The sequence below is a fragment of the Peromyscus eremicus genome, chromosome 5 (genome assembly GCF_949786415.1).
Source record: "Peromyscus eremicus chromosome 5, PerEre_H2_v1, whole genome shotgun sequence".
NCBI classification, from domain to species: Eukaryota; Metazoa; Chordata; class Mammalia; order Rodentia; family Cricetidae; genus Peromyscus; species Peromyscus eremicus.
The window spans coordinates 132,936,251-132,949,728 of record NC_081420.1 but is presented as its reverse complement, the minus strand read 5'-3'; the positions used below and the strand labels follow the sequence as shown (position 1 = coordinate 132,949,728).

Genomic DNA, 13,478 nt, shown 5'->3' with positions numbered 1-13,478 from the left:
AAAGAACCTGATGATGCCTGCCACTCTTCCCACGTTTTACAAGGTCCACGGTCACAGTCCCACCATGCGTCCATGTAACTGCTGATAGTGTACAGCATGCACACAAACTGTCTGTGCTTGAAATGATAAACTTGAGGGCTTTTGCTAAGAAATAAGCAGTTTCCGCAGCCAGAACTGGATGATCTTCCCAGAACATCTAAAAGATCCTACCCAACTTAGTGCTCTTCCCAGCTCTTCCCATCCCTAGCTACCCAGTATGAAGGTCACAGCTTCCCCTTCTGACCTCCATTCTCATCTCTTAAGGGAAGAACTCCAGTTTTGAATGCTTCTAGAGTTAGCAAGGAAACCTGGATCTCCTTAGAAAATCCTGCCCCTCTCTTGAAATACTTAAAGGGGAGTCAAACAAAACAGAACAAAATAAAACAAAAACTACAAGCCCTTTATCCCTCTCTTGCCCAAATTCACCAGGCTTCCATTCAAACAACTCAATGGGCCACCCTCAAAGCTCTCTGCTGCTCAGGAATGGTTCTCTCTGAATGACCTAGAGAGAGTGCAGGAAGGTGGCTGGCCCAGAGGTCCTGCAGCCTCCACCCTGAGGTGTAACTCACTGATTTCCCCCAGGGCTTCCCTCACATCTGGGTGATCAAGACGGCAGCTACATTAGTGAACATCGGCCACCATGCTAAAATTAACCACTTTAGCTAAAGTGTGTGTTAATTATGGGTATGCAAGCAGTCAATAAAGGTTAATGCAAAAGTCAAAGGATAAATTTCTTCCCTTATCGCGTCACTTCACAGACTAAATGACTAACATTATACTTTGTGTTTTTAATCAATAGGTTTTACAGTAATGTGCTGGCCATTGATTTTAAGAAAACACATATGGTTCTTCCTTGTCCCTAAATTTTGCAACAAATAAAGAAGGACAGGTAACATTTCCGACACTCTCCAGACAATGATAAAGTTTCAGGACAAATGGTTTCTGCTAATAGACTCACGAGGACGGACAAGCTAAACACCCACAAACTTCATGGAGAAATAGCACCGAGCACAGGTCAAGAAGAGACAAGAAAAACGAACCACTAAATGAGAGTTCTTTACTGGGAAGAAGAAAGTAGACGCTAAGGAAAATAGCTACAATCTGTTAATGAAAGTCCAGTACCCACAAGCTGTGGTTCCCCCGCCCCTTCAAACAGCTGAGGAGGTAATAGGGGTTGGGTCTAGATTACTATTCGCAGGAGCCCTGCTTTATCTCAGGTTAACCCAAAGGCTGGCAGGAAACTGGGTGGGCCCAGACCCTGCACAGAAGATGGCTGCCCTTTGCATTACATCCTATCTTTATCATGGATTTCCATTTGGATCAAAATGGGTCCTGTCCATCAACTACTTAGCTGTTCTTGCCACACTGAGATATTTGGGAGATTTCAAACCACTTGTAGGGCGGGGGTGGGGGGACACAAACATTTTTTTTTTTTTCTCATTTCTAGGATTCTTGCTATGGCAAATGACTGAACGACCTTCCCTTTCTTCCTTTTCACCCCCAGGCTTTGAAGTCCTTACAAGCGTTATCTGCAGAAATAAATGATACCTGTTTATCCTTCAAGTGCATAAGCCCGCTCTCATTACAGCCTCTGGGTGACCTTGAGAAAATATCTCCAGCTCTCAGGTTTCTCAGCTGTTACATGAAGTGTACGGGCCTCTGCTCTGCTGGGTTACGGGGGAGATGAGATCAAGTCATGCATATGAGGCCTTCCAAAGCAGGTAAAGTACGCATAAAGGTAATCATGCCAACATAGCCACCTCCTACAGGGTGCACAATCTAGTTTTAAAATGAAGCTGATAATGCAATGTTATCCAGGAAGGCTCTTAGCACTTGGGAATAAAAAGGAAGTAACTGATGCTTCCGAAGCAAGGCTAGTTTAAACTAGTAACATCATCAGAAAAATCTCTCATGACTAATGAAGTGTATTTTAAGTCAGAATTTCCCCTGGGATTTTCACCTACAGTGAGGTGAGGGTCACTCTGGCTAAAGTTAGTTAGGAGACTGCTTTAGGATGTCAACCCTATCCAAATACACTCTCTCAAACAAGAAACACCAGGTGCGAGGCTTATGAGGCCTCAAGGAAAAAACACTGGGGAGATCCATGCTAACCCACAAAGCCCAAGAGCCTGGAGCAGCGTGAAGAAAGCAGGAAATAATGACTGGAGGGCCACCGTTTCCTAAGGCCTGAGGCTCTCAGGGAGCTGGGGATCAGTGTGGTTACCCAAAGTACCTGTCCCACTCAGCACATCCGCCACACAGAGTAAGGCAGCATTTTCTCTCTAGCCTGGCTGCCCATTCCTTACCACACGCACGATTTAAGGGCTTTATCCACGTTGTCCCCCTTAAACCCCACTATTTAAAAATCTAACCTCGGACCATTTCATCGTACTGCTTCGCACAGCCTCACGGTATTTTGTGTCAATTTATTTCAGTATGAGCATGTGTGCAGGCAGGGATATAAAGATCTTAGCCTTAGGCTGCCATGGTGGTGGCATGCCTAAGATTTTAGCATGGAGGAGAAAGAGCAGGAGGATTATGAGTTCAAAGCCAGTCTCGGTTACTGAGACTCTCTCTCTCTCTCTCTCTCTCTCTCTCTCTCTCTCTATATATATATATATATATATATATATATATATATATATATATACACACACTCACAGACAGACACAGACACAGACACACATAGACACACACACACACACACACACACACACACACACACACACACACACACCTTTGAAGCATGTGACACACAAACTCAGCCTTGGAACTCTAACCCGTCTTTGTGGATTTTTATTGCTGCTATTCTCACATTATGGAAAACGCTACCAATGAGGAGCCACCTTATCTTAGTCACCATGATGATCTACTTTGTAAAGTGATCTCATAAGTTAGCTTTCCAGTTTTGCATAACTCAGCTTACCTAATGCCGAAGCAGTTCCTAACTGAATTTCTGTGAGGGGCTCACCTACTCTCCCTGTGAAAGGCTTTTCACCTCCTGCTTCCATGCCACATTAGCGTTTTCAGATCAGTGTAGTTCACACACATCAGAGGGAGGCCATCTTTCTTTCCTCCAGCTCGACATACCTTTTTAGTAGACAGTACTTTTCAAACACAGACACTTGAACCTGGGTTTAAATCCTAGATGTATATAGATCTTTGCACCTCCCACCATGGGAAGAAAGGAGGAGTCTAATAAACAAAAGGCTGTACAGATGCTTTTCAAAGGCTCCAAATACCAAATAAACCTGAAACACTTTTGAATACCAAGATGATGCTACCAATCCCAACCGGTTATCGCCTAAGAAATGGCTAGGTTGCTCAGCACAGGCAGCCTGCTGTCTGGTTCTTGGTCAAACACTCTGTGTTTGTGTGGATGGAGTGCTGACTATACCGTTCTGTTGGCTGGGCCAAGGAAGTAGCTGGGAAGAGCCAGCTACTGGAACTCACACCTCTTTGAGACTCAAAAAGCATTTCCTGTATAAAGTAACTTTCAGAGTTCCCAACTCTTTCCTTCAGAATGCAGATGACCCATAATTTGTCTGAAAAATAATATTAGCCCTAATGTCACCCAAAAACTACAGGTAGCATGCTTTGGATATGAAGCACATACCCAAAGGCTTGTCTTCAGAGGTGCAGTGTTGGGAAAGTAAGTGATTGGCTCATGAGGGTTCTGATCCAATCAATGAATTAATCCATTTATGGATTCCCAATTAAATGGATCATTGGCTCACTGGAGGTGTGCCACTGAAGGCTATGTCTTGTTCCTAGCCTCTTGCTCTGTCTCTTAGCTTCCTGTCTGTCAAGAGGTGAGCAGTCTGTTACATCATGTTCCTGCCACCATGATGTCTGTCTGCCTCACTATTGGCTAGATAGACCAAGGCCAGTCAACCACAGGCAGAAACCTCTGAACCCATGAGCCAAAATGAATCTTTCCTGCTATACGTTGTTTACCAGGGAATGAGCATCAAAGTCTTTGTTTTGTTTTGTTTTGTTTTTTAAAGGAGAAAGAGCAAAGAGCTTTCCAACTTTGGGATTCTAAGAAGAGACTTCCTTTGCTAAGGGCTTCTGGTTTTCCTGGCTCAGGGACTGGGGCAGAGGCTCTACCAGAGACAGAAAGGTGCTCAGAGTGTGGCCAGATCAGGAGGTAAAGAGATGGGGATGCAAGAGCTTCCTGCCATTTTAAGTCAGGAACCCTTTCTAGTCACAATATGGCCCAAAGGCATCTCTAGTCTTTTTGCAGGAGCCTAAAGGAATGCCATGTCCTCTTCTATCGCTAATGTGGCCTGCTTCGGTCAGAGCTCTGTGCCCAGTCTAGGTGATTATCCTGCAAGGCCCTCCCAGCATCCCCTTACTCCCGTTGCTCTGGAAATGGCCCTCTGAGGTTTGTTGGGGTTTTTGTTGCCATGGGAGAAGTACAAAGTTATTCTAGATCATGCCACTGCTCCTTCAGTGACAACTTTCAGACCAAAGAAACAGCAAAAATGCTACCGGAAACACAAGGCTGCTGGTAATGCACACTGCGTGCAGACACTCTGCACATTTCCCATGTAAATGTCTTGTCCCCAGAAGGAACTGAAGTCCAGAAAATTAATCAATTCACGCTTTTATGACCGAACATACATAGGCTAGAATCTGGCTTCAAGGCCAGACTCGTCTGACTTAGAACCTCAAGTTCTTTATACTGTTCAAAAAAGCAAACGAAGAATGAATCCTGTGGGGAGGGGTTATCTATACTAAAATGCATAAGCCCCAAGTCAGACTCTCCAGAGGAGGGTCCCGAGATCCTTAATTTTTATAAGTGACTTCGAAGAGCAGGCCATTCAGAACAAACCTGCACCATGTAACCTTACCCAGAGGACCACAGTGATGCTAAGGCAGGGATATCATGGGGGACATAGGGTGTCTTTGCGATCATGCAGAGCTAACACTGAATTCATCTACAGAGGAAACCAGAGACAGGATGGCTTCTGTAGATACGCAACGGGGCCTGGTAAGCGGACAACCAGTGACCTTCCAGGTTCAGAGCATCCAGCAGGTCTCCCAAGGTCCTTCCCCCCACTTCAGGAATGCTGGCAGGCTCACGGAACCACTTAATATGTGAGACTGCTTGGCCCACCTCTCGAGTGTAAATCCGGGAGGCAGAAGGTTGAGAATAATTTTATCCCAGGTTCATTTGTCGGCTTGTCAGTTGCATAATGATGGTGATGAATGGGCTACCTTGACAGCAGAACATTTAGGAGCTGCTGACCTTTGATCTCTGGTCACATGATAGGGTCACCTGAAGCCTGCATGACTTCTACCTGCTCAAGGGTAACAATATAAAGGTCAAACGGGTTGGCGGGTCTATGTATCAAGTCTGAGGCAACTTGGTTGGGTGCTTTAAGAGAGGCCGGGTTGGGTTCCCCGGCACACAAAGCTATGCACGCACTGCAGAAATGCGCTTGACAAAAGATATACAATTTCAAAGGAGGCTAGAGGGGCTTTCCTTGCAAGGGAATAGAATGAACTCATTATTTTTAAAGGGCAACAATGAAAACAAACACTTTGGAAGAAAATATATTCTGCCAGTGACTCAGCCACTGGGAGGGAAGCACACGGCCATATGACTTAATGAGTGTTATTAATGCCGTACCTGCGCCGTGGCAGAAGGTCCAATTGGATGCAATTACTGGAACAAAATCCCCACTGGGTATGATCAAGCCCTGCTTTCAGCCATAAAATACGGCCTCTCCACTGTCTCTCTGTCAGCACAACACCCCACAAAGGGCTATGATTGACAAAAGATAACCCTTTCCAATTTCATGACTTCCCTGTTGCTTGAAACCTAAGTCAAGTTTGCACGGGATAGTCTCAAACTTCAGAAAGACTCTAGAATAACTTAGGACCAGAAATTCAAGTCAGTGTGGTTTTTAGACACACTTATAACATTTCAAAAAGCATTTCTTCCTGCAAATCTCAGGATTTGCAAATCTTTGGAAATCTTAGGATTTTTTTTCAAATGTTTGGGAAAATTCCATTTATTCAGGATCAGATAATAGCTGTCACATGGGTAATAAACATAGTTATAAAAATAAAAGCAGGAGAGCCAATGCCATTGATTTCTCCAAACTAGAAATTACATAACCTGGACAAGAAGCAGATGTCACAGAAAAATCTGATTTATACAGAGGGTATGGTTTTTACAAAGGCTGTTTGCCTGCAGAGTCAAAGACAGACAGACAGACACCGGAGCATCATCCATTCATGCTCTGGAGAGATAAGCCTTAAGGACAATGGCTCACCGAATCTAGGGCCAGATGTTCTGACTTAGGGTCGAGCACTGGAGCTGTAAGCTGTGAACAAAATCTGCGTCTCTGTTCCCCATATGCTCACCTGTCGGTCTGTCTCCACAGCACTGTGGCTTTCAGAAATACTTCTGAGTAACCTGCTTAACTGGGGTTTGGATGCTGAGAAACTCCCCCTCGGGTCCATTTTAACCCTATTTGCAACTTGAGGCCCAAGAACATCTCAAAGGTCCATGCTGCTTGCAGCAGGGATCACCCAATACCAAGTGCTGAGCAACAGTCTACGTTTAGACTCCAGAGAAGATGGGCCACGCACAAGAGACGCCTGCTCACTAAGGACACACCACACTTCCGATGTAGATTCATGCTTTGCACAGACTTAACAGGTAAGTGGAAGTCAAAATGCTGCTGGGCATGGTGGTGAGCACCTGTAATCTCAGTACTTGGGAGGAGAGAGGAAGGAGGAGGAAGAGTTTGAGGCTAGTGTGGGCCACAAAGCCAGCGTTTTTACCATGGTCCAGAAGACCCTTCTCCACTTCCTGTGTATTTGTCTCCAGTTCTCTGGTTTTCCCTCTTTCCACTGATCTGCTTGTGCATTTGGCTCCATACACACTGGCTTATTTGTTCTTCCTCTAGCAGGCCAAGAACACAGTCAGGGTATTAGTATGCCGTTCCTTCCACCCAGAACTCCCCCATCTTCGGTCTATGGCGCTAACATGCCCTCCTGCCCTCCGAGATACAGCTCAGGGACTGAAGAAAGGCTTTCTGGTGGTTCTGCTCACTGCTCTCTTCTCCAGGCCTAGAGTGGGTTTTGATACACGAAGACCTGGGAACACACTAATGACTGAAAACACTTGAACCTGAACTGTTTGGATGACATCAATCTCCCTATTGCATAACCCTAACAAAAGCAATGGAGAGTACATGGCACACTGAACAGGGTGATAATAATAATGTCTTTACTACCTGTGCACAAGGAGGATACTGTGGTGGGGAGGACGTGGGTCTGAGAATCTAGGACATTGCTCTGCCACTACTTTACCCTGTGACCTCAGATAAAATCTTGACTTTCTGGCCACCCTGGCTCACCTGTATGATGAGGGGTTGGGTGAGATAACCCTTAAGAACCTCCCCAACTCTGAACAAAGATGCACACACACACACGATCTCACACGCTTCTTACCACTAGAGTAGGACACGGAGGTGTTATCTCATCCTTGGGGACAAACGACTGGGGGCCTTGTTCCAGGTCACAAGGCCAGAGTGTCACACAAACCAGAGCTTAGGTCACTGTTTAGCCCAGCATTTTCCTTTCTTGGTAGAATCAGAAGTACCACCAGACGCTGTCATTGTGGTTTAAAAGCTGTGTTTGCAGGCAGGTTCTGGTTCTCTCAGACATGACACTGTGCATGGGAGACTCCGCTGTGCCACTGGCCAGAGTCTACAGGCTCTAGGCTGTCACTTCATTTGCAGGCTGGAGAGCATTACTCCTTTGCATGGACCTTTGTGGTTGGTGGTGTGGCTCTTATGAAGAAGAGAAGCCCAAAGCAGAGCATGCTTGAACTCAGCATTCCTCTATGGCCTCTGCATCACTTCCTGCCCTGACTTCTCTCAGTGATGGAGAGTGACAAGGGAGTGGCAGCCGAAGGACACCTCCTTTCCTCCCAGGTTGGTTTTGGTCAGGCTGCTGTATTACAGCGGCAGAGAGCAACTAGAACAGGCAGTAGACTAGACAAGGGTGTGGGTTTGTGGAGCCTGCATTTGGCTGCTGGGGGGGGGGCAGGAGCTGTGGTGGTTAAAGGGGATGGATGCTCATCTTTGTTTCACACTCAAGAAGTCGGGGAGTGTGGGTCCCAGGAAGACCGTCCATAAATTTATAGGAACTTGCCGCTCCCTCTAGGTTCTGCTCCGCCATCCACAGATGACTATCTTTCTTGAGGTCCCCTGTGGTCCAATATGTTCTAGCCACCATACTGGAGTCCCAGGCAGGGAGGAGGAGGGGAAGAGAGTGAAATATACCCCTCTTCCTAAGAAGGCCAGCCCACAAGGGAAGCTGGGAAGTGGCTGCCCTGGCCCTTCCTTTCCCATCAAAACCAAGACTCTATATGAAGGAAGTAGGAATGAGGAGAAATTCAGTACTTTTCTGCTGTCGTCTATAAGCTATAGTAAGATGGTCTTTTGTAGAGACAAACGCTCCTTGGCGTTAGATGGGTATGTGAAGAAAAGAGCGAATGGGAACATTGGGGAGGCACTGGCAGGGTGGCTCTGGCAGCTGTTTACTGGGGAAGAGAATAAGTTATGTCATTGTGGCTGCAGGAGTGTGAGGAGGAAGATGGAGTCAGTGAAGCCTAGGGTCTTGGAGGCCACTGTGGAGCCTGGACTGTTCCTGAGGGCTGAACCGCTGAAGAGCTTTGCACAGGCGGTCTTCATCCCAGTGCTTTGTAGAAAGCCTCCATGAGAGGAAGCTTCTATGCTCGACCCCACACAGAATTGGTGAAACTCACGGAGAATCTTCCTGGCGTCTCTTGGCTCCCACCTGCTCTGGGGCTGAGAGGGAGGGTAGACTCTGAGCCTTACTGTGCCAACAGTGTTCAGGAATTGCCCCCTTTGCACTAGAACCTAAGAGACAGGTTAAAGCCTCCTGTGATCCTGAGTCCACCCAAGGTGTCCCTGCCCCAGAATTCTGCTCACATCCAGTTTGTGGTGATGTTGCTTTGCTTTTCTTCATTGTGGATTCAGGCTGAGGAAGAGGTCCAGCCTTATATGGACCAGAACCAGAGCTGGGCTGGTTTGAAAATGACTTGGCTTGCAAAGTGGTTTTCATACAGAGAGAGCAGACTGAATTCTAAGATCCCCATGTGCTTCTGGGGATACTATCTCTGAACAGAGCCCCCTGGAGCCCTGGAAAGAAAGGAGACTGCCAGAGAGATGGCCCTAGGGGAGTACTGGGGCCCTTAAACCTTTGGCTGACCGGGCACATGGCCTGTTCTCTATCTTGGCCACAGAAAGAGAAAGGCAGGGGATTCAAGGCACTAGCAATTTCTTCTAGTCATGTCCTCTAGCAGGTGGTAGGGCCCGGGCACATTCTTCTGGGCCCTAGGAGCATGTGGTTCCGTCACTGTCTAGGGGTAACCTTATTCTCCTAGGACCAGCATTTGCTTGCTTGTGAGGTGACCTTGAGGAGGGCACTTAAGAGGCACTGTCTCATCTGTCAAGCTGAGACAGCATGGAGACCTGGAGTCACATCTGGTAAATACTGAAGGGTTGACCAGTACTGGCCACCTCATCTCATAGCCCCTGGCTCTGGGAAGAAGGCTTTTTCCCCACACAACAAATGAGCAAGGCCATGTCCTTGCCATGATGTCTGTAGTGATGAGGGGGTGAGGTGGATGACAGAGGCTCTTTGCACAGACACCCAGAGGCCCTCACTGTGGAACCCAGGCACTTTCTCATTTGCCCAAATCCAGAAGGTCATAAGGAATCAAAGGATGACATCTGCTGGAGCAGCATGTCATTAGAGAGGAGTCTGCGGACAGGAGGCCCATTACAAGCCACCTTCAGCTTTTGAAAATGGGCGATTAACGGGGAAGCCCTGTTTCTTCCCAAGCAGAGCGGGAGACGGGCAGCTGGGAATGGCCAGGGCTGGGCGCTGAGCCGGGCCACCATAGTGAGGCCTGATTAGCTGCTGTGACCTCCTGCCCTGAGCCTGGCCTGTTGGGGAGCCAGACTTCTCTTCAGACTGCTAAGTTGCAATTTATTCTTTTTGGAAGAACATTCTGCAGTTGAGAACACCTGGGAGTTCGCCCAGCCTGCCTCACCGAGGCCCATTATGCAGCCTCTGCTGGCTTGCTGATTTCAGTTGCTCTCTCTATGTGCTGACTGCCTCAGAGATGCCTCATGCCCAGAGGTGCCTGACAGTAAGTTCCAAGGCCAGGCTTTGGACATGCCACTCGCAAGTGGCCTTGCCTGTGAAGCATGAATGAAGAAAAGCCAGGAAGGCAGTCCTTCCAAAATGGCCTTTGCTCTGGCCTTCAAGCAATGCCACAAACTCTACTATTGATTCACTTTTTTTTTTTTTCCAACCATATGAAGAAAAAAGGATGGTATTTTAAAATGCGATGGCTAGTATGGGGATAGGACCAGGCTATACTGCTTCCTGGGTGAGGAAGACATGTGAGTTCTCCCCAGCGTGGGAAAAGAAGGTGAATGTCTGGACAGTTGTGCCTAGGCCTGACCACATGACTGGCCTTTGGGGAGAGATCTGTCCGGAAGAGCAGCAGACACACAAATACACACTGCACAGGATTTAATTGGTTCTAAGTTAGTCTTCTGGAAGTGCCTGGGAACCACGGTCACTAACTCTTTTAAAATGATTTATAAAGTTCGCTTCCAGGAGAGAGCTCTTTGGGCAGCGGACCTGTGAATTATTTCTCCACTGTGGATAGAGTGAGGATGACCAACAGCTCCACAGCAAAGAGTGCGAAGCTCTCCCCGGAAGGGAGGGCCTTCCCATTTTTCAGCGAGGGCATTTCTGACAGCCATGCTTGCTCTTCCCCACTTCAAATTTGATTGAACCTCTGTCCTTGGGAGCTAATCTCACCTGCCACTCCCTCGGCCCTCTGTCCTTGGGAGCTAATCTCACCTGCCACTCCCTCGGCTTAAAGTGATGCTAACAGCTTGGCTTTGACGAAGTTGGAGAGCAGCATCTTCTGGCCCTCCCTGTTTCTCTGTGACATCTTCCGAGCATCTCTCTGGACCAGGTGGCTTATGTCAGTGGCTCCCACCGATGCCGGTGCCGTTAGCCTTCCACCTCACAGACGGGAACACTGAGTGGGAATGTAACTTGTCTAACCACCAGAGCTTGCACTCCAGAGCCCATCCTGCAAATCATTATCCTCGAGTGTTACTGGGTCGCCCCGAAGCTCTAAATCTGATGATATAGAAGATAGTACAGGAAGACGGAAGAGTGTCCCTCTCTAGTCCGTCTGTTTCCCATGGTGCGACCTTCTGTCCCTCTAACATGCACTGACTGCTCTTTCTTGATTGATCAACTTTGGGTATTACACGAAGTATTACATTCTTAATGCATGGGTATTACGTTCTTCTCCCTTACTGCACACACGTGGGATGGTGTCTGTAGTAATTGGCTCTTAAGAACCAGTGAAGGAGATGTGAGACTGACTGATTTCTTACAAACACGGTGATTTCTGCTTTTGTAACCTTAGGAGTCTTAAGCTGCCTCTGAAGACTGGATGATACCCTGCTAGAGAGACCACGGGGAGAGGGCCTCCCTGAAACGCCAAGAAGGAAGTCAAGCAATGCCAGAGCCATGGCTGAAGCAGCTCTGTGCCCTGGCCACTGCCGGAGCCCTGTGTGACCAGCTGAGGCCTGGCCCACCGGCAGAAACCAGAGTCGCAGGTAAGAAATAATGAACAGCAGCTCTCGGAAGTCACGGGGTTGAGGGGAGTGTGCTGCAGGGGTGAGTGGTGGAGTGTTTTCAGCTACTGCATTTGCTGTCTTTGTAACTTCAGGTGACGTGCTATATTACTGTTAGTTTTGCTTCTGCTGGGTCTCTCTGCCTGGGTCTCTCTGCCTGGGCCTCCCATGGAAGTCTTCTCTCCTCAGCTAACTAATACTCTCTGGAAATGCCCTCACAGTTCTACCCAGAGGCAGGTCTCTTAGTTGAGTCCAGATCCCCTCAAGTTGATAATCAAGAATAACTTTTTTGATATGTTCTCTGATGCACAAAAGTTTATAATTTTGGTGAAGTTCAATTCGTTTGTATTTTTTTCCTTCACTAACTTTTTGTAGGTTTGTTTGGTGTGTGTGTGTGTGTGTGTGTGTGTGTGTGTGTGTGTGTGTGTGTGCATGTGTATGTGCCTTGCTACACGGTCCGGGCTGTTCTGAAACTTAAGATTCTCTTGCCTCCTGAGTACGGGGGTTCCAGGTGAGTACCACCATGCCCAGCGGCTTGCATACAGCACAGCTCAGCCTGGAATGAGGAACAGTCAAAATGGAGTGAAAGGCTGCACACTCACTAGTACTTCCCTTCCCACGCTCTGGCTGTTCTCTTCCCACACCACACCATTCTCAAGACAGTCACCTGCCTTCACAAATGCAAATGTTCTATTGCACTCTTCACCCAGGCTGGAGATGTTTCCTAAAACTGAAAGCGACTGGTGTGAATTGTTTTTTCATCCTAGCATCTTTGATTCGAACTCATCTGGGGTGGAGTTTCATTCTCCTGTGCTGTAAGCTCCCAGGATCTGGTTGTGGGACTGCTTGTCTCTTTAACTAAGCCAGAGGAGTTGGGGGTATCTCAGGGCTTCTCCAATCATATCTAAGACTTCTATCTAAGGAATGAGATCGAAGACCTTGAACAAAATGCTGTGTGCGGGATTTAACTCTCCAAACTCCTGGCAAGAGGCTGCTGGAGGTGGAGTTATTTAGGCCACGTGTGCCTATCATGGTTGGCAAGCCATCCTTCCGGTAACCACTGTCACCTCTCTAAAATGTGGGTGCTGCAGATAAGGCCTGGGAGGACCCAGCAGCATGTGGGGGTGCACTCTCTATGGTTGAAGGTATTCCCAGCGGGCAGCTGCAGTTCAGGGGACATAGTCCAATGTATGGAACTAGTCCATGAAACAAGAAACTCTGCAATGACCAGGGCACCTCTGACAGCACGATGCTGGTCTCTTTCCCGTGCTAAGGACATTGAATTCACTGCCATGTCAGGAATACATATTTATTTGTGGGTTCTAGGATACAAAGTATCTCATGACTATAGCTCAGCAGTGGAATGCTCACGGAGTAGGAGCAAGGTTCTGAGTTCAGCCTCCAGCATTCTGAGGGGAAAAAAGGATTTTGAACTATGAGGATAGTACAAACATCCCTGAAATTGTATCTGTACTGGTCAGCATGCCAGTTAGTCTTAGCAAACTGTCTCACCTCCACACAGAATTTGAAATCCTAGAAACCAGTTTCCACTGCTGAGAGAACAGTATGAATTACAGGGTACCCACAGAATGGACACCCTGGCAACAGTGAAATGATGGGGACTGATATGCTTTGCCACAGGAAGATTTCCAAACATAAGACAATTGTCAATTAAAAAACAACAACCTGGACATTGATTTCACCAGCAAAGTA

At 47.4% G+C, this 13,478-nt stretch overlaps 1 protein-coding gene across 2 annotated transcripts in view; it reads right to left on the bottom strand.

Annotated features, from left to right (window-relative positions):
• The window catches only part of Fto (FTO alpha-ketoglutarate dependent dioxygenase), a 362,821-nt gene that overhangs the window by 4,374 nt on the left and 344,969 nt on the right, over positions 1 to 13,478 (bottom strand). The window contains exon 9 of one of the 2 annotated variants that reach the window (XM_059264553.1): positions 1,588 to 1,703. The exons of the other annotated variant lie outside the window; for it this stretch is intronic. Within the exon in view, the coding sequence (XP_059120536.1) occupies positions 1,622 to 1,703 (82 nt within the window). The 3' untranslated portion in view covers positions 1,588 to 1,621. The remainder of the gene's footprint in view (positions 1 to 1,587; positions 1,704 to 13,478) is intronic. 2 annotated transcript variants of the gene reach the window in all.